General features: G+C 50.9%; 1 protein-coding gene across 7 annotated transcripts in view; it reads left to right on the forward strand.

Annotated features, from left to right (window-relative positions):
• PARVB (parvin beta) overlaps nt 1-21,354 on the forward strand; it is a 144,333-nt gene that overhangs the window by 90,911 nt on the left and 32,068 nt on the right. For all 7 annotated transcript variants that reach the window (XM_003317294.7, XM_063808048.1, XM_016939351.4 and 4 more), the window contains exons 4-7: nt 2,719-2,821; nt 15,158-15,298; nt 16,565-16,680; nt 20,131-20,189. In XM_003317294.7, the coding sequence (XP_003317342.3) occupies nt 2,719-2,821; nt 15,158-15,298; nt 16,565-16,680; nt 20,131-20,189 (419 nt within the window). The remainder of the gene's footprint in view (nt 1-2,718; nt 2,822-15,157; nt 15,299-16,564; nt 16,681-20,130; nt 20,190-21,354) is intronic.

The following is a 21,354-nucleotide window of genomic DNA, read 5'->3' on the forward strand; positions in this document are numbered from 1 at the left end:
AGAGCTCTGGCGCCAGGCAGCAAGTGCTGGTGCTGCGGACAGAGCCACAGACAAGCCGGTCATAGCTTCTGGCCTCATAGACCTTGGAGTCTAACAGGGGAGAGCCTTTCAAAGATTTGCTCCCATTGCTAATGGGACAGGATGAGACAGGGTGCTGGGGGACTGAGAGCTGTGATGGGGGATGCTGCCTGGCGGGCTGGGGTGGTCTGAGCTCTGGAGGAGGGAGTGCTGCTCAGGCAGTGAGGGAGGGGTGGTATCTGGGTTAGGGGAAGTGGCGTGTGCAGAGGCCCCATGGCGTAGATGAGCTTGGGCTATTTGAAGAACCCCAGCGAGGAGGCAGGGTGTTCGGGTGGCTGTGGCCGTGGCCCAGGGGCAAGAGGGAGATGGGGAGGAGTGGAACCGGTTAAGAAGAGGACAGAAGTAGGGTGAGAAGGCAAAGTCCAGGATCTGAGACAGGAGGATGGTGGCCTTCCTGCCTCCCTTCCTTCCTGCCTTCCCTGGAAAGGAGCACGCCTGGGGTGTGGTGAGTCCTGTTAGAGATGCTCACGGAACCCCCCTCCCCGCCCCGCCCCGTGGCAGGGGCATGGAGAGGCGGGCCCTGTGCTTAGGGGGTCCTGGGTTAGGGACGGCGCTGGAAGTTGCAGGAGGGCAGAAACCGGCCTCTGAAGAGAGTGGGGAGGGAGAAGGGGAGCTGTCCAGGGCCCTCAGGCATGCATCATGTAAGGGTCAGGGGAGTCAGGGAGGATCCCCCAAAGGAGGCTGTAGAGGGTGAAGGAGGAGAGCAGGAAGCCAGTGAGTGTGGGGGTCTGTGGGCCATGGGGGGTGGGGGAGGCAGCTCTTTGGGAACTGAGGGGGTTCAGGTGCAGCCCTGGGACTCCCAGGCCAGTGCTCTCCCTCCCCCTGCCAGCCACCTTGCAGAGAGAGCCCGGGGTGGAAGCAGGGTAGTTGGTGCTGTGCCCTGACCTTCAGAGGTGGCCTTGACAAGACCAGAATGCCACAGGGCCATGCACCTCTCCCTGCAAACCGCCCTTTAATTTATTTTTACCTCTGTTCCTTGTGGGCTTGTGTGTCAGGTTCGATATTTTTATGTTACTGGGAAAATAGAATGTGCTTCACAGAAATTTGCCTTGTGGCCAATGTCGCAGGTTGCAGCTGTTTCAGAGTGACAGGGGACGGTATATTCTGGACTTGTGCCCTTTTGTTCATCTCTGAGAGGGGCCATAAACTCCCATTTCTGAGAGGTTACTGGGACCAATGAGATCATTGTATTAGTTTTCCTTGCACAGGAAAATCACACACTCTGTGCCATTGATTGAGTCCATTTTATTTTGTGGAATAGACGTGTCAGAAGCAGGATTGGCCAGGTGGAATTGTGTTTGGCGGGAGTCCTGTCTTTTGGTAGGTACTTTCATAATGGAAGCAATCTCCTTCTGAAGTGTATCACCCAGTGAACTGAATGGAAAATCTCTTGTGAAAAGGCTTAAGAGGAAGGCTGGCCTGGAAAAATGAAACTCACATCCACAGAGAGACTTGTACCTGAATGTTCATGTCAGTACCACTCACAGTACCTAAAAAGGGGTGATAACCGAAATAACCATCAACCAAGGGATGGAGAAACAAAATGTGGTCCCCCATGAGATGGAATATGATTCAGCGTAGGCACGAAAGAAGGACAGAAACATGCTATAACATGGATGAACCTTGAAAACATGCTCAGTGAAAGAAGCCACACACGAAAGGGCAGACATCATCGGCTCCTATTAATATGAAATGTCCAGAAAGCCAAATCCGTGGAGAGGGGAAGTAGATCGAATCACACACTTTCAAAGGATGAATTGTGTGGAGTGAGAATTCTATCTCAATAAGGGTGCATACAAAATGCAGCTGACAGTGGTCACACCAAGCCTGTCAGTAATGATGCATAACTTCCCTTTGCTGTCCTGGGTTAGGGTGGGTTGAGACTTAGGGTGACCAGGGAGGCATGGATATCTTGTAGGTCACCTTGACTGTCTTGGGGTGATGAGAGGGCAGTATTACCAATGCTTAATCATTTGCCCCCATACCAAGGTGAACACGAGATGCTCTGGTCCTAGTGGCTGCAGAGTTGTGCAGCCTCTGTCCCTGTGCTTGCTCTGGTCCTGGTGGCCACAGAGCTGTTCAGCCTCTGTCCCTCCGCTTGCTCTGGTTCTGGCGGCTGCAGTGCTGTGCAGCCTCTGTCTCTGTGCTTGCTCTGGTCCTGGTGGTGGCTGCAGAGCTGTGCAGCCTCTGTCTCTGTGCTTGCTCTGGTCCTGGTGGCCACAGAGCTGTACAGCCTCTGTCCCTCCGCTTGCTCTGGTTCTGGCGGCTGCAGTGCTGTGCAGCCCCTATCTCTGTGCTTGCTCTGGACCTGGTGGTGGCCGCAGAGCTGTGCAGCCTCTGTCTCTGTGCTTGCTCTGGTCCTGGTGGCCACAGAGCTGTACAGCCTCTGTCCCTCCGCTTGCTCTGGTTCTGGCGGCTGCAGTGCTGTGCAGCCCCTGTCTCTGTGCTTGCCCTGTCCTTGTGGTGGCTGCAGAGCTGTGCAGCCTGGCCCCAGAGCTGTGCAGCCTCTGTCCCTGTACTTGCTCTGGTCCTGGTGGTGGCCGCAGAGCTGTGCAGTCTCTGTTTCTGCACTTTCCCTGGTCACTGCCTCATCGCCATGGCACTGGTGGACTGAGGCCATAATGCCTGCATCTCCCGCAGGTCCTCCTCGACTGGATTAATGACGTGCTGGTGGAGGAGAGGATCATTGTGAAGCAGCTGGAGGAAGACCTGTACGATGGCCAGGTGCTGCAGAAGCTCTTGGGTGAGTTCACAGCAGGGACAGCTCTGTCCCACCCCCATCTCCCTGCAGCGGCGGCCCTGGGCTGGGCCAGGATTCTCTGCATAGTGACATCGGCCGCAGGTCCTAGGAAGACACTCAAAGCTGCAGTGTGCATCTCCCAGGTGGTGCCCAGGCCCTGGGCTGTGGCTTCAGGGTCCTCTCTCCCCTTGCCGTTTCTACAGAGCACCCAGCCATGGGGCAGCAGCAGGTTGGGGACAGCTTCCAAAACTGCCTGCGGCTCCCATCCTGTTGGGTCTCAGGCCCACTTTGTGTCCCTGCCACCCTCTTTTGACTTGAACTCCTTCGGTTCAGGATGGGAGGCAGCAGCAGGGAGGCGGGTCTGCAGCAATATTCTGTGAGTGAATGTGTCACCAAATACATGATAGCTCATGTTCCCTCACCAGGGGCGGGCTCTAGTGTCTGCATTTGCTGGGTGAGGGCAGTTTAGTGATCTTCCCGGGACTGACTGATGCATGGTTTGATGTGCAGACAAACCGGTTGTTTATTCATCAGATGTTGGATGAGTCCCGAGGGCTGGGTGCCAGGGATACAGTGATCTTTGAAACAGACGTGGTCCCTGTCCTCAGAACTTACAGTCTGTCTGAAAAGACAAATATTTTTGAATAGTTACAGTTACTGTTCAGATTGCTTGTGATGAGGGCCCTCGGAGATGCCGCAGGTTCTGAGTAGAGGACGCCGGCCTGGCCTGGGGGTGGGGCGGCCTTGCAGCTCATATGGAAGAACGAGCGAAGAGTTGCCAGGCGAAGAACGGAAGAGCAGAGTTCGCAGATGATGCATGAGAGGAATTCTTGGACTTGTAGTGGGTTCTCACGGTGCCTGGCACTGTCATGTCTCATTGTCACAATGGTCCTAGGGGGCAGTACTGCCATCGCCTTCAACAGGTGGGGGCGTTGGGGCCCACAGTCTCCTGGTGAACAGCCGGGCAGCCTGGCCCCAAGCATAGCTCTTGAGCCCGGCCGCGGGGCCTTTCTCTGACCTGTTTACGGAGCAGCCCCAGGTACAGGGCCTGGGTCAGGCGCTCCTGCATGATCACAGCTGGTTCTCACAACAGCCCTGGGGGTCTGGCTGAATGAGCAGATGTCCCTGGTTGTCCCCACGACGCCTTTTGTTTGGATCTAGGAGTGAATCACACATGAACGTTTGTCTCTTCTTTTAGGCTTCTTTCATCTGGAACCGCCTTCCCTTTCCCTCTCTCCGTTCTGTTCTGTCTTTTATGACGTTTTGGAAGGGTCTGGGCCTCTTGTCTTGTAGAATATCCTCCCATCGGGATCTGTCTGTCTCCTCACGATGAGATCTGGGTCACATGTTTCTGCTGAGAGTGTGACTGCGCTGCCTGCTTGTCCTCCTGGGGGCATCGTATCAGGAGGAGCGCACAATGCCAGGCTGCCTGTCATTGGTGCTGCTAACAATTTGATCACTGGGTTAAGGCAGTGGCCTATGGGTTTCTCCATTGTAAAGGTGCTTCTTTCCTGTTAAAAAAAACCACTTTTTTATTTGTTCTATTTTGGTAGAGTCAGGGTCTCACTCAGTTGCCCAGGCTGGGGTGTAGTGGGGTGAACATAGCTCACTGCACCCTCAAACTCCTGGGCTCCAGTGATCCTCACACCTTGGCCTCTAGAGTAGCTAGGACTACAGATGTGTACCACCACACTTGGCTGTTTTTTTTTTCTTTTTTTGAAATGGAGTCTTGCTCTGTCACCCAGGCTGGAGTGCAGTGGTGCCATCTCAGCTCACTGCAACCTCCGACTCCCTAGTTCAAGTGATTCTCCTGCCTTAGCCTCCTGAGTAGCTGGGGTTACAGGCACATACCACCATGCCCAGGTAATTTTTGTTTTTTAGTAGAGATGGAGTTTCACCATGTTGGCCAGGATGGTCTTGATCTCCTGACCTCATGATCCACCCACCTCAGCCTCCCAAAGTGCTGGGATTACAGGTGTGAGCCACTGTGCCTGGCCGGCTAATTGTTTTTTTATTAAATTTTTAAATTTAATTTTTGTGTGTTAGAGACAGGGTCCTTGCTTTGTTGCCCAGGCTTGTTTTGAACTGGCCTGAAGCAATTCTCTCATGTTGGCCTCCCAAAGTGTTGGGACTACAGGTGTGAGCTACCATGCTCAGCCCTTCTTTCCTTTTTTAATACATGGTCTCTAGAGGGGCAGACTCTGGGACTGTGTGAACGTCCTGTTCACCCATGATGCGCTCCCCATGATTTTATCATCTGCTGATTATCATTCTCTAAATTATGCTAAATATCATCTCTAAATATTATGCTGGAGGTTGCAAAATAGTGATTTCTGTATCTTTATCATGGCTTCCCCACTTATTAGCTGGCATTTTCTTCTGTAAATAAGTGCTTTTCTTCTCCTGTGTCCTTTTAAAAAAAAAAAATCCCCTAAAATAGAATAACACATTCCCCTGGACTGATGAATTATTTTATGTTCAAAAGAGAATGATAATTAGATAGCAAAATCTGGGCCTTATGGGTGCTTGTGGCTCCTGGGGTGTCATTGCTTCTAGTCTCTTTAAGCCAAAAGAGGTAGCAAATATATAGTTTTTAAAAAATTGTGAGTTCACACTGCTACTTCTAATTCCAGTTCAGTGCTACAAGTTTATCCCTTAACTGTCAGCATTCTGTATTCCAGTCTCCAGGGAGAACCTTGGTTCCAGAAATATATTTGCTATTTACTCTGATTGCATACAAAAATAGTGTCAGAATTACGATACCAATACCTCTATCAACTACAAACATGCTAGGTACAAGATTTCTTTGCCATGATTTTTTAAGTACAATATATCCACTAAGAGTATATAGTCAGAATTCTGTGTTCAGAACTTAACTGAATTATTTTCTTTTTGAGTGGTCATGTCATCCATTTAATGTATAAATAGATTAATTTGTTTCTCTCTGTATTTAGTTTTTGTGTATATGTTTACATTTAATTTTATTTAATATTACTTTTAAAAATGTAAAGCATTTACATGCTTCAAAAGTCAAAACTATGGAAATGACATACCTTGAAAGGTCTTAGCCAGGTGTGGTGGCTCAGCCTATCATCCCAGCACCTTGAGGGGCTGAGCCAGGAGGATCACTTGAGCCCAAGAGTTTGAGACCAGCCTGGGCAACATAGTGGGACCTCGTCTCTACAAATTACCAGTCGTGGTGATGTACACCGTGCACCTGTATTCCCAGCTGCTTAGGAGGCTGAGGCAGGAGGATCATTGAGCCTAGGAAGTTGAGGCTGCAGTGAGCCATGATTGTACCACTACATTCCAGCCTAGGCAACAGAGTGAGACCCTGTTGATCGAGAGAGAGAGAGAGAGAGACAGAGAGAGAGAGAGAGAGAGACAGAGAGAGAGAGAGAGAGAGAGAGGTCTCACTGCTTTCTCTCCCACGTATACACTCCCAGGTAACAATTTTCAATGGATTCTGATTTTATCCTTCTTATGTTTCTTTACAAAAATGTCCATACACACACCTACTCATTTCCCTTTTATTCCTTGCATAAAAGATGATGTATTTTGTACATTCTTTTACACACCCTGCTTGTTTCGCTTCATATGTTCTAGGAATCCTTGCATGTGGAGATCACCTTTCTTTTTCTTTATGGCTGCATTGTACTCCACTGTGTGGATATTCCTCAGTTTATTCACCCACTCTCCTATGTGGGGCATTTTTGTCATTTCTAATATTTTTCTATCACCAGTAATATTGTGGGAATATCCTCGTGCAGATGTTAAAGAAACTAGAATTGTTGACCTCAAGTGTAATAGGTTGCTTCCTTGAGCTGACCACTGTAGAGGAAGGAATTCTCAAATTCTGAGAGGCTTCACCTCTCTCACCTCTGGCCTTCCCAGGTCTGTTGTGCCTTGGTTGATCTTTTCTGTAGCCACTTTCTGTCTTCCCTGGACCGTTCGGTGTGCAGACATGATGTAATATTTCCATTAAAAAATGGCTCCCTTGCTCCTGCAACACTCCAATTTCTCTGCATCACTCAAATGTATTGACCATTAGATTTGGCACCGGATGGGTCATTGGTGGCCCAGATGAGAGCAGTTTTGGCGCAGTGGTGGGGGTAACATGCTGATCGGGGAGGGTCCAGGGGCAGAGAACTGTGCCTTTGAGGTACATAATTTTGAGAGGGAGAGAGAGGAAGGGAGTGAACCTGTGGTTGCTGCAGCTGCTTTTCTTTTCAAGACAGGGTCTCACTCCATTGGCTGGCCTGGAATGTGGGGGTATAATCATGGCTCACTGCAGCTTCCACTTCCTGGGCTCAGGTGATTCTCCCACCTTAGCCGCCCGAGTAGCTGGGAGTACAGGTGCATGCCACCATGCATGACTTATTTTTTGTATTTTTTGTAGATACGAGGCTTTGCCATGTTGCCCAGGCTGATCTTGAACTCCTGGGCTCAAGCAATCCACCCACCTCGGGCTCCCAAAGTGTGGGGTTTACAGGCATGAGCCACTGCGCCTGGCCAATACGAGGCTTTGCCATGTTGCCCAGGCTGGTCTTGAACTCCTAGGCTCAAACAATCCACCCACCTCGGGCTCCCAAAGTGTGGGGTTTATAGGCATGAGCCGCTGCGCCTGGCCATAGTAGCTCCTTTTCATGTCTGTCCACTGGGAACCATCCAAGCTGCCTGCTGAAGTTACGTGGATGGAGCCCCTGGCACAGTGCCTGGCACAGGTCTGTCATCAATAAGCAGGAGTTGTTATTGCTGTTGTTTTTTAAACAGACAAATAAATGCCAAGAGCAGAACTAAGGAGTATCTGGCTTCCTGCTGGGTACCCCATCCACCCCAAGTCCCCTGGGTGACTGGCACATGATAAATATTTGTTGATTAAGTCAATGAAAGAATTCCTGCAGTTTCATTACCTATGAAGATTGTGGGGTCCTCTTTTGGGACATGAAAGGGGGACAGATAGATGAGTATTGTTTGGATTTTTGGTCCTCAGTGCCATCCACAGACTCCAGAAGGGATCAGCTATTTGCTGAACAATCTTTCAGTTCTCATAGAGCCCTGATATGTTTTCAGGGTCCACAGATGCCTGTGACGGTGGCCTCAAGAACTCAGTGTCCCCTTGTAGGTGGGATAGCATACCTCTTAAAGGTCAGCATGAGATTCCACCCATGTCATCCCCAGCATTGGTGGGGTCAGCAGATCCTCTCTCTAGGGTTTCTTTTCTGCTCAACCTCCCTGCTTTGATGGACTGCACAGACAAGCCCCATCTTGGTGGAAGGGTCTCCCCGTGGGCTGTCCTGGAGGGTCACTCCCACAGATATGCCCCATCCTGGTGGAAGGGTCTCCCCAGGGGCTGTCCTGGAGGGTCAGTCCCACAGACAAGCCCCATCCTGTGGGAGGGTCTCCCCGTGGGCCATCCTGGAGGGTCAGTCCCACAGACAAGCCCCATCCTGGTGGAAGGGTCTCCCCGTGGGCCGTCCTGGAGGGTCACTCCCTCAGGGCAGGGCTGGTGACTGGGGTGGGATCATGTTTTTCTCCACTGTTGTGACAGAGGAGTATCTGCTGCAGGGGATATGTGGACTGCGGGGGGACTGCCACAAGGATGTGAGTGGGTAGGGGGTGGGGTGCTGTTCAGGAGAGAGAGACTAGGGGAGCCCCTGCCAGAGAAACTTGGCCCTGAAAACACAGGGGTGCAGCATCTGTAGCTGCCTCTGGACAGAGTTTGCACACTCTGCACAAATGGCTCTTACAGACCAGCTCTTGGAGGGAAACCTCCTAGGCTTGTGACAGGTGGTGGTGAGGGTTGGGGGATGAGGTGCTGGGGAGGCCATGTCCCATAACTCACTCTGAAGGACACAGTGATGCTTGGACCACATTGTTTGTCCTTATTCAGCTGGCCCTCAGAAAGTATATTTGGAGGGAAACATGTCTGTGTTTGTTTTGGTCACACATTCATTCATTCATCTGATGAATGAATGTTCACTGGCTTACATGTGTCGGGTGGCTCTTGGCTGTAGAGACACAGTGGGAAACAAGAGAGATGAGCCCCGCACCCTGCGCCTGCCCACTCCCCCAGCACACATTCTCGCAGAGTGAAGAAAGAGAAGTATTATGGGGTGGAGTGGTTCAACCTGAAACATAGATGATGTTTTAAAGGAATGACAAGTGCTAGGAGGAAAGTAATAGAAGGTTATGGGGTACAGTGGCGGGTGGGGGTTGGGGAAGGCAATCCAGGGCAGCTCTTCTGGGGAGGCGACATCTGAGCACATGTCTGCACAGTGAGCTTGGGAAGGGCATTCTGGGCTGAGGCTCTAAAGCGAGAAAGAGCCTGTTGTGTTGGAGGAGCAGTGAAAAGAAGCGGAGGCGGGGCCGAGGTGGCAGAGAGGGAGGGAGAGAGCCAAGAGATGAGGCTGGGGCCAGATCTCATTCAGCCCTGCTAGACAACAGTCTATTCCAAGTGACAGGAAGCCATTGGAGGTTTTGGGTAGGGCTGTGACGTGGATTGGGTTAGAGTTTAAAAGGTCACTTAGGCTTCTGGGTGCAGGATGGATGGGGAGGAGAGTCAGGAGTTGGAACTGAGAGATCAGTCAGGACACCATTGCCATGGCCCAGGCATCTGATGAAGTAGCTCAGCCCCCAGAGTGGAAGGGCAGACCTGGGGAGGTACTGTGCAGTGAAACTGCCATAGGAATCAAGACTGATGGCCAGGTTTGTGGCTTGAGCAACTGGTAAATGGGAAGCCCTTGGGAGTAGGGTGGGAGGTCGGGAAGGCGGGGGTCTGTGTTGTACATGCTGGGGCTGAGATACCTGCCTTCTTGGAGGTGATGCTGAGCAGGTGAGCCTGGAGTCCAGGCTGCACTGTACCTGTGAACCCAGCAGCACTGAGCTGATGTTTAGCACCATGGGACTGCACGGCTTCACCCAAAGAGGGTGTTCCAAATTTTATTTGGCTGAATGCTGAATGCCCAAGAATTAACATCTATATTTGGCTAAGGTGAGAATCCCCATCTTAGAATGAGATCCCATGGTACAAGAATAAGTCTGAAATGTTCATCAAGATTGTGTCATAATTATCACAGTTTTATTATTAAAAACGTTAGTGGCCAAAGTTTTGATGTTTTGCATTGCAGTATCAGTACAGTCACACCCAGCACTGTTGGGTACCAGTTGCTCTTGAGGTCTTCAAACCAGACATTTGTGATGCTAGATGCTCACTTTCAACTCAGAAGGCTGGAGGAGCACATGGACCTTTGGCTGATGCTGTCTGAAGGGATACTCCTCATGTGAAGCTGCCCCTGGGCTGTCAGTTTTTCTCTCTCTGAGTGGCTGGTTATGGTAGAGACTTACCTCCTCTTTGATCTTGGTTGTGAAGATTTGGCTGTTGCTGGTGATGGCCCTCTGTTGAAGCAGTCCCCCCAATTGGTACTTTGCTCCCTACCTGAAGCAGATATTTTCTAATATTTTCAGAAGCAAACTTGAGTGTTTTGTTCACTTTCATTTTTTATTTCTGATTCTTTTGCCTGCACCTGTGGCTTCTCCCACCCAATGACTTGAAACAGTATGTCAGCAAGCCTTGTATCTGGCAGCCTGGCTGTGGAACTGGCCCTCAGAATCTCAGGACAGGCTCTGAATTTGCATCTGCGTCTCAGCCATGGTTGCCTGTAAACCATGCCAGTGCCTTCTATAGAGTAGAATTACAGGGGCATCTTTAAAGCCGCATCTTCCCCTCTCAAGGCACATCCTTTTGGTTCCCTCTTCAGTTAGTGCTAGCAAACACAGCACTTACTCCGGAGTTGCTGTGATTGTCCATGAGTCCTGCTATATCAGTTGTGTTATCCATAAAGTATAACATGAGGCTTCCTTTGGCTCAAGCAGCCTTTTTCTTGTGGAATAGCTGCTGTTCCATCTTGTTTGAATAATCACATAAGCACTTGAGAAGGCAATTCTAAAATCTCTTGAGTGTCAAGTGGTTTGACATATTAAAACCACTTTTTTTTTTTTAACCGAAAAAAAGAACAATGGACTAGAATATTCAGATAGTAACAGAGCATCAGAATGTCTTGCCTCGTTTTGTGAATGTTGTTACACTGAAATGACATAATATACTGTTGATGTGATATTCTCTTGATGTGATACTACTGATGTGATCACCTGATCCTTGAGCTCTGGGATGCCAGGAATGACCCGATGTAGGCATTCAGCTCTTTGGCTTTCCAAAGGCAGAAGCCCAAACCAAATAGGAGATTTTAGCTGAATACCAAGGTCAAAGCCAACTTCTGTGCATCCATAGTAGAGAAGAGGTCTGAGGACTGGGTCTGGGCTGTCAGCCACTAGTGGTCAGGAAGAGGAAGTTCTGGCAAAGGTCAGTCACAAGGGAGGGGGAGCCAGAGGAGTGTAGCATTCAGGAAGGGTAAAGGAGGTGTTTCTAGGAGGTGAGAGGAGGAAAGAGAACAGACTTCTGGTTTGGCCATGTGGAAATTGCCCAGAGTGAACCAGCAGGACCCCTGAGGAGTCCCTCTTCTTTTTTTTTTTTTCTCTTGAGATAGTGTCTCACTCTGTTGCCCAGGCTGGAATGCAGTGGCGTGATCACAGCTCACTGCAGCCTTGACCCCTAGGCTTGGATGATCTTCCCACCTCAGCTTCCCCGGGAAGCTGGGATCACAGATGCATACCACCATGCCCAGATAATTTTTGTATTTTCTGTAGTGCTAAGGTTTTGCCATGTTGCCCAGGCTAGTCTTGAACTGGGCTCAAACGATCCTCCCACCTTGGCCTCCCAAAGTGCAGGGATCACAGGGATGAGCCACTACACCCAGCCGAATCCCTCTTCTTGAGAGAAGATTCTGGAAGCAGCTGCCGGCTTCTCTGCCACATGCCAGGTTTCTGGGGGCGTAGCTCCCCTGTGTTTGCAGTGCAGCCCTCAAGGTAGACTGTATATGGCCAGAGTGAGGTGCCCGTGCTGTGGGAGCTCCTGGCTGTGGTCCTGCTGGTCACTCACGGGCACACCCTCTCCTTGTGAAGGTGAAGTTCTTCATCACATGTGTACTCAACCCCACATGTGGCCATCACTCAGGGTCACCTGCTACATGGGAGAATGCTCCCCAGTTTTCTCTCTTTCTGTGCTAGGAAGATAGGGGTCCTGGCCACAACAGAGCCCTGAGCTGCTCCTGCGGCCCCCGCCAGTGGGCACAGTGATGAGCTGCTGCTGTGGCCCCCGTCAGTGGGCACAGTGATGTCTGATGATGCAGGTGATCATGTGCCGTATTCTCTGTTGCACAGGAGTCACCCAAGACCCAGCCTAAGGCAGCACACAGGCATGGCCAGTCTCTTTGGTCTCTGTTGCCTGCTGTTTCCACCACCAAATTCATATTTTCAAGTCCTACATGCAGGGCCCACCCATGTGACCTCATTTTACCTTAACTGCCTCTTTAAATACAGGCACATTGCAAGGTATGAGAGCCTCGCCCACTAGGAGAGATGGGTAGCCTGGCAGCCTCCCACTGTCCCTGCTACCAGCCAGCCCTGCAGGTTGAACCTCGGAATGTGACTGTATTTATAGAGATAATAATAGGCTGGGTGCGATGGCTCACACCTGTAATCCCAGCACTTCCGGAGGCTGAGGTGGGCGGATCACTGGAGGTCAGGAATTCGAGACCAGCCTGATCAACATGGTGAAACCCTGCCTCTACTAAAAATACAAAAATTACCTGGGCGTGGTGGCACATGCCTGTAATCCCAGCTACTTGGGAGGCTGAGGCAGGAGAATCACTTGAACCTGGGAGGCGGAGGTTGCAGTGAGCTGAGATGGTGCCATTGCACTACAGCCTGGGTGACGAGAGTGAAACTCCATCTCAAAAAAAATAAAAAAAATTAAAAGAGGTAATGAAGGTAAAATGAGGCCATACGAGTGGGTGGGCCCTAATTCAATATGTCTAGGGTTCCTATAAAAAGAGGAGATTAGGACACAGATATGCACAGAGGGAGACCGAGTAAGGACACAGGAAGGAGAGGGCAGCCATCTACAAGCCAGGAGAGGGGCCTCAGAAGGGTCTACCCTGCCGGTGCCTTGATCTTGGACTTCTGGCCTCCAGAGCTGTGACATAAATCTCCGTTGTTTAAGCCGCACGGTGTGTGGCATGCTTCATTGCAGCAGCCCAGACAAACGAATCCAGTGTCCTCCGCTCCTCTGCCGACTCCTCTTCCTCCACCCTGGGTGACGTGGCCATGTTCAGTCTGCGGGGCTGGATGGTGGCAGGTGCAACGGGGGCGCGTCAGGCTTCCCATCTCCCTGGTGGGCGAGGCTCTCAGACCACCCAGTTCTGTATGATCCTATCTCTCTCCTTCCTTCTCCAAGCTGCCCTGCTCTGCCCTTTCCATGGTTGTTGAACACCTGTGGGACTTACTTGCTCTCTACTTCCAGGGCGCAAATTCAGACAGACAGCTGTGGATGACTCAGCGAGGAGCTGTTAGATCCAGATGGAGGGAAATCAGATGAATAAGCGGGAATCGTTTCCACTCCCCTGCAGGATGCGTTTTGTTGGGCTGCTTTGTTTTTTCTCTTGCAGTCATTGCCACCCAATCAGATGTTTTTTACGGGTGTTTATCTCCCCACTAGGGACCTCTGTTATCTGTGCCATATCCAGCACCTAGGACAGTGCCTGTCCCATAGTAGGTATTCAGTCCCTATCTGTCAGCCAACAAACGCATGATCGAAGGGGTATTCCGAGCCCAGCAGGCCTTGCTCTAGAATTTTATTATCCTGAAAGGGATGCCAAAGCTGTTTGTTTTCTAATTGAGGGAGGGGAGGCTGCTGGGGAGATAACACTGAAGACATGGGGTCCTCTAGCTAAAATGTTTTAAACAGAACTTTGTGCTGGGAACCACTTGCAAAACAGAAACCCCATTTGTGACTGGCCTGGACTTGATTGCTTTCATGATGGCATGTCAATGCCGGCGTCACTGACAGCAGCTGTGTATTGAAGGCTCTGTGCTGAGTGCTTGCAGTCACCCTCCCAGTGAACCATCTCACGATGCTCTGTGATGTCGCTTTTGTTGTTTTGCAGAGTGGATCTATCAGTAAACACTGGAGTCTTAGAATCGAAGACTAGCAGGGAAACTGGGGGTCCTTCCTGCCGTGTGGCCCTGCAGCGGGTGTGGGGCGGGGTGCTGGTGGCCGGCACCTGCCAGTACCTATTGCTAACAAAAGGGAAATTGAAGGAGGTGCAGGCTCGGCTGGAGCTCAGTCTCAGTAATTGAATCTTGACGAAATGTGACAGTTCTTGTCTGTGCTCCTCCGGATTGTTTCCTGTTCATTCTTGATAATAAAATCATCACCAGTTCTGTGAATATCTAATCTAACTTCCTATTGTGGTGGTAGAATGTTTAAGAAACAAGAATGGGAGCCTCAGGTGTGTGGAGAGGCAGAGGCAGCTTTTAAGACCTTTTTTAAAATTATCTTTATCAGTCCTCTCCCTTTTGGGACCCACAGGGACAGTCTTCTCACCTCCTGACTCCCACTCTCATTCTTCCCAGGTAACCTCCTTGCCTCTCAACTACATCTTATTATGTTTTTTCCATTTTGTATGCATAGAATGTTCCCGAGTATAACACCCACAGTTTTATCCTTAACTATTCTTCCCTTTTCAATCTGGCGTCATTCTCTAAGGAAGATTAGTGACCTGGAAGCTCAGAGTTCATGGTTCAGCATCTCAAGACACCCCCATGGCCACATGGTAACCTGCCCCGCTTCGGGGACCTCCTTGAGGCTGGGGTCTTGGTGGTTCTGAATTCCTCCAGCATATCTCTCTCCCATTCCTTCCTTCCTTCCTTCCTTCCTTCCTTCCTTCCTTCCTTCCTTCCTTCCTTCCTTCCTTCCTTCCTTCCTCTCTCCCTCCCTCCCTCCCTCTCTCTCTCTTTCTTTCTTCTCTCTCTCTTTCTTTCTTTCTTCTCTCTCTCTCTCCTTCCTTCCTTCCTTTTTCTTTCTCTCTCTCTCTCTCTCACTCTCTCTTTCTGAGGCAGGGTCTCACTCAGATTGCCCAGGCTTGGGTGCAATGGCGTGATCTTGGCTTACTGCAACCTCCACCTCCCAGGTTCAAGCCCTTCTCCTGCCTCAGCCTCCCGAGTAGCTGGGATTACATGTGTGTGCCACCACACCTGGCTAATTTTTATATTTTTAGTAGAGACGGGATTTCACCATGTTGGCCAGGCTGGTCTCGAACTCCTGGCTTGAAGTGATTCACCCACCTCGGCCTCTCAAACTGCTGGGATTACAGGCATGAGCCACTGCGCCTGGCCCTTCCAGCTTTTTCTGACCCTCTTCTCTTGTGCTTCTCATTGCAGAAAAACTGGCAGGGTGCAAGCTGAATGTGGCTGAGGTGACACAGTCCGAAATAGGGCAGAAACAGAAGCTGCAGACGGTGCTGGAAGCAGTACATGACCTGCTGCGGCCCCGCGGCTGGGCGCTCCGGTGGAGCGTGGACTGTGAGTTCCACGCCACAGGGGGAGGGACTGTCTGGAGGGAGCCCGTCCTCTCGACATTCGTCATCCACATTTGTCATCCACATTCATCATCATCCCATCTGGCCTTGCATCTTAAAATTGGGTTCATCTCCCAGCTCTGTAAGAGGTAGAACATTGCAGGGGAGAAGAACAGGAGAAGGGTTAGGGAGATCCTAGAAAAGGGACCTGGTCAGGCCACAATTCTCCATCCTCCCCATGCTGCAGAGGAGAGAGGCAATGTTTATGGATGGGTGGATCAGAGGGACTTTGAGAGAGAGAAGCAGCCTTGGGGGGTTCTTGTTGGGACTCAACCCCAAATACTGGTGGCAGCAACACCTAGTGGGCTGTTTGCCTATGACCCTGGCATTATGAGATGTGACATCACGGTATTTTCAGCCAAGACATGAACCCAGCAGGTGAAAGACTAAACCAGGAGAAGCTGGAAAGTTCTCCTCGGTCCTGCCCACTCCTTCCCCACCTCCTTCCCCTGGAAGCAGGGCTGTGAGGGTGTGGCTTCAGGGCTCTCTGTGCTGGGCCAGAGGTCTCCGTGCTTTGGTGAGCTGGGCTCTCAGTGGTAGGCAGGAGACCCTGGAGCCTGGCCTTGCACCCAGTTTCTTGGTATCGAGACCTTGGGCAGACCCAGGCTGTCTCGTGGGTGGCTGGGTCCGTGGGTGGGGAATCGGGTGCCTTGTAAACTGTAAAACCCTGCAGGAGAAGTGGTGATGTTGACCAAACCTGAGTCCGCATGCTGAGGAAGAGAGAGGACAGACTCAGGCAAGGCAGGGGCTAATGTCTAATGTCCCCAGAGTGGCCTCTGCTCTTGGCAGCCTACCCTTGTTGGGATGGTTCATTGCGGAGAGGGAGCCCTTTTTTAGTGCTAGAGATAATAACGCACATCCTTGCGATGGGTAAGTGGCCGTGACCTGCTTTCCATGATCTTTTCCCTTCTGTGCTAATTTTACTATCCTGTTCCTTTCCCTCATCACTGCCCAATTTATTGCTTTTAAAAACATTGTGCTTCTAAAAGTGGTTGCACAAGTCACCTTAGGCCAACAGGAAAGGAGACATTGAAGCTAGAAGTAAATTCACCAGGTTGCTCATCAGCTCTCTTGATTTGTCCACACTTTGCTCCATCCTTGTCTCGCTGGGGTCTCATTTAGATGCTGTGTCTCTGTTGCCTTCTGCACGTGGGCTCAGGTTCCTGTGTAACCTGATCTAAAGCGTCTCCCTTCCTCCTTCCTCCTGCAGCAATTCACGGGAAGAACCTGGTGGCCATCCTCCACCTGCTGGTCTCTCTGGCCATGCACTTCAGGGCCCCCATCCGCCTTCCTGAGCATGTAACGGTGCAGGTGGTGGTCGTGCGGGTGAGTATAACCGAGTGGTCGGCCTGCCCGTAACTCCGCCAGAGAGGCAACATCTTCCTCCTGCAGTTTTCCTGCCCTCCCCCTCCTTTTTTCCCCCCAGGAGGCTACCTTCTATTTTTCCCTTTTGACAAAATGTGTGTCTCACCCTGGCTCCGAGATAAATGATTGGAATGGGAACAATGGCATTGATTTGATGAGAGGCAGAAGCAGAGGCATGAGGGTGTTGAGGTTTAATTTTCCACATTTTTGAAAAGAACATTCATTTCTCTCCAAAGCCAACTGGTTGGAATTCAATCCCCTTGAATGTGCTTATTACTCATTGGAGGAGGTTGGCCCCGCGGGATGAAACAGACACCCAAATTAAAGCCGCTTTGCATTCGTCGGGGATTATTCATCATGCCCCATCATCTCTTTTTTTGGGTTCATTTCTCTTGATTCACTTGGAGAAATGGAACCAGAACCCAGGTCCTTCTAACAGAGGGTGAAGTAGAGTTACCTTTCTCTTGCTATTTCCCTTACATTTATTTTTTATTTTATTTTATGTTTTGCGAAAGGGTTTCACTCTGCTGCCCAGGCTGGACTACCATGGTGCAGTCATGGCTCACTGCAGCCTCAACCTCTTGGGCTCAAGCGGTCCCCCCGCCTCAGCCTCCCAGGTAGCTAGGACTGCAGGCACATGCCACCGTGCCTGGCTAATTTCAAATTTTTGTAGAGACAAGGTCTCGCTATGTTGCCCAAGCTGGTCTCGAAGTCCTGGGCTCAAGCGATCCTCCCATCTCAGCCTCCCAAAATGCTGTGATTATAGGTGGGAGCTGCCATGCCTGGCCTTATTTCCCTTACATTTAAGTGGACAGTCGCTGCCTAGGGTTCATGTGTGCAGTTTCCCTCAGTAAATGTGCAATGAGTGCCTACTATTCTCTAAGCACTCAGCATAGGCTGCCGAGCCACTAAAGGAGGAACACACGCCTGGGGTCTGTGGGGGTGACCACTGCGGCCAGAGTTGAGGTCACGCTCGGAACCTTGGATGCCTCTGTGTTTATTTTACTGGAGACATCCGGCTCCACTTTCCTCTGGTTTTTAAACTTCTCAGTCCCGTGGTCTCTGTGGTCGGGGAGGACATGGCTCTCACTGTGTTTTCCGAACCCATTCTGGCCCCTCTGTTACCCTGGGAGCTCAGTCTTGACCGGACGGGAATGCTCCTCTCTGGCATCCGGCAAGGGCCACCTGCCATGTCTCCATGTTTCCTTCCTAAGGAGGATGTTTGTGGCTGGTGGTGGTGACTCGGGACCTGGGGGGCCATTCCTATGGCCCCGTGTCTTGGCCACTGGTTCACAGGCAGCCGGCCTGAAAAGGCTTCCCTAGGACACATTGGGATGTGGTTCCCAAGCCTACCTACGTCAGCTCGGGGCCCCAGGAGCCCTGTGCAGGCTCAGAAACTGGAGTATTTCCTTTCAGGCTTGCACTTCGGTCCAAGATAATCTTTGGGGTTTGCAGAAAGTTTGAACCAGGCAAGCACTTGCTGGTGCTTCCTGCCATAATGGGTTAGAGTAGTGTTGTTTGGCCACGACCAAAGCAGAATGAAACGGGAGCAGGGGGTCCTGTGAACTGGGCACAGTTACTCCCCAGACCTTAGAGCCACCTTCTGTCTTCTCTGCAGCCCCCTGGCCTCTGAGCTTGCTCAGGGGACCCCTTATCTAACCCCAGATGGAGTGGTTGGTGTAAGGGATGTGGCATTTCCAGGGTGGAAGGAAGGAAGGAAAGGGCCTTATTTACTGCCTGGCCACGTGGCTTTGGGCTGATCACTTGCTTTTGCTGAGCTGCAATGCTTTTCCCCATAAAACCAAGATTTTACTACAAACCTATAAAACATCCAGCTTCATGTCTCCAATCCTAGACCTGGGCCCAGCACCTGGTGGGTGCCTCAGGCATGTTTGATCCTTGACTAGGTGAACACAATGTCTGGACCTTCCTTGGCAGGCACTCCTGAGAATCAGGATAAGTGTCACCCACACTGTTGTTTAATAACAAGCACCAACCCTGAGTATTCCCTGGAGGTCAAACTCAGGAAAGGGATGGAAGCCCAGATCTTGGTGGTGTCCACTGTGGGCTGGCCCAGTGGGAAATGAGTTCCCAGTCCCTTGAGGGGTTCAGTGGTGGTTGGATTAGCCACCCAGGCTCCATCTGGAGCTCCTGTGACAGGCGGGCTGCCACCCCTACCGTCACCACTGCCATGCCCCCCTCACTACCATCATTACTTTTTTTTTTTTGAGACGGAGTCTCACTCTGTCACCCAGGCTGGAGTGCGGTGGCACGATCTCAGCTCACTGCAACCTCCGTCTCCTGGGTTCAAGCGATTCTCCTGCCTCAGCCTCCCAAGTAGCTGAGATTACAGGCACGTGCCACCACGCCCAGCTAATTTTTGTATTTTTAGCAGAGACCGGGTTTCACCGTGTTGGCCAGAATGCTCTCAGTCTCTCGATCTCGTGATCTGCCTGCCTTGGCCTCCCAAAGTGCTGGGATTACAGCTGTGAGCCACTATGCCCGGCCATCATTGCTTTTCTATACCTGCCACGCTCTGGGAGAAGTGTGACATATACTGTGTCAGTTTCCTAGGGCAGCCATAACAAAGTACCACAAACCAGGTGGCTTAAAACAGCAGACATTTATTCTCTTGCAATTATGGAGGCCAGAAGTCTGAAATCAAGATGTTGTCAGGGTAGGGTGTCCTCCCTCACGTCTCCTCCTCTAGGGGAGGGGTCTTCCTGCCTCCTCCAGCTTCTGGTGGTGGCTGTCAGTCCTTGGTGTTCTTGGCTTGTGGCCACATCTCTCCAGTCTCTGCCTCTGTCATCACATGGCTTCCTCCCTCTGTCTGTTTCTGTGTCTGTTTCCTCTTCTAATAAGGAGGTGAGCCATATTGGATTAAGGTGGGGCTCACCATAATCCATGATGACCTCATCTGAGATAGTATCTGCAAAGACCCTTATTTCCAAATGAGATCATGTTCTGAAGTTTGTGGTAGATATGAACTTTGGGGGACCCTCTTCAGTCCTGTGCACACACATGATTGCAGGGGATGTTCCCTGTTATTTATGTTCCTTCCAATTGCATGCCTCACCTCTCCTGGCTGCAAAGCATAGAGGATCCCTTTGGGGAATCCTGACCTGGGGTGTTTCTCCTGAGACCCACACAAATGCCAACTCTCAAGGCCACGTGGAGACCAGAGGGTGGGGAGGAGGATAGGGACAGGTTGTGGTCGCTGAAAGGCACCCTGCCCAGGGTCCCCTGCTGTGTACTCACCCAGGCCTGGCATGCGTGTTCAACACCACCCCTCCTTCTCCTGTTGCTCTTTTCTAAGATGATCTCTGGCCCCGAAGCTTCGTCTGCCCTGTCAGTGCATCTTTCCTCAACTCTCCACTGCCTGATTTTGTATGTTTATTTTGGGGTTTTCAGAAACGGGAAGGCCTGCTGCATTCCAGCCACATCTCGGAGGAGCTGACCACAACTACAGAGTAAGTGGACCCCTGTCTTGCCCTTCCAGGCCCTGCTGCCCCGAGTGAGCGGGACCCCAGGCTGCCACTTCAGCCAGGGACACCAGCGCCCGTGGGGCTGCTCCTGCTCCACACCCCTTCTCTGTAGCATGTGATTCTCATGCTGGTTCCCACCCCAGCTCTCCTCCCTCTGCACACTTTCTTCAGAGTTTTTAACATTAGAACTGAGTTACCTTCCACAGACTTTGAATTTTTTCATTCCTATCTTAAAAGGTGAGCTGTAAGAACATTGCAAAGTGGGGCAGGCAGAGAGAGTTCAGGATGGTTAGAGAGAACCATTGTCTCAGTTCATTTATCCATCTACATTAGCCCCATCAGAGGCAGGAGCTACATCTTTAAACCAGAACTTTCCTTTGACAGACACTATAAGCCATCTGTTATCTCCTAGAGAAAGCCAGAGGGCAGGTGTTCAGAAGTCTAAAAGGCTTCAAATCTATTGAAAATAGCAAATCAAACAGTATCTGTGGTATGTGGTTTTAAGGACTCCTTGTGATAACCTGCTAAGAATCTTTAGAATTCACTGCATTTGTGCCTCTTGACTAAACCTGTTTCAGATGAAACAGAACATTTAAAAATTGATTGTCTCAGCTAATCCATCAGCTAAGTTCACAGAGTGATTAATTACTGTGTTGTGAATTCATGGATGGTATTTCAAAAATTGGAGCTGACGCAGGAAACCACTCGTGGCTTGCAAGCTGTCAGGGAAGATGATGGGACAGTGGAGTGCAGGCTGATGCATGTGCAGAGGCCCATGAAGAGGCCTCCCAGTCTGCCCCAGGCCCACGAAGGGAACAGGGAGAGCTGGAAAAGGGGAGGATGAGAATGTGGTTCTGTGCCCAGCACAGTGGGCCTTTGGCAGCAGCTCTGCCTATTCAGCAGTAGGAGAAGGGCTGCTCATGAGGAACTGGGATTGGGCTGGTGTCTTAGTTGTTTATTGTTGTGTAACAAATCACCCCCAAAGCCAAGTGGCTTAAAACAACATCTGTTTCATTTGCTGCTCACAATTCTGTGGGTCAGCAATTTAGGCTGGGCTCAGCTGGGCGGTTGTTCAGCCAGTCTCACCTGGGGTTGCTCATATGATGCAGACACCTGAAGGCTGGATGGAGGCTGGGGAGGCTGAGATGGG

Source organism: Pan troglodytes, chromosome 23 (assembly GCF_028858775.2).
Source record: "Pan troglodytes isolate AG18354 chromosome 23, NHGRI_mPanTro3-v2.0_pri, whole genome shotgun sequence".
In the NCBI taxonomy this organism is placed as follows: domain Eukaryota; kingdom Metazoa; phylum Chordata; class Mammalia; order Primates; family Hominidae; genus Pan; species Pan troglodytes.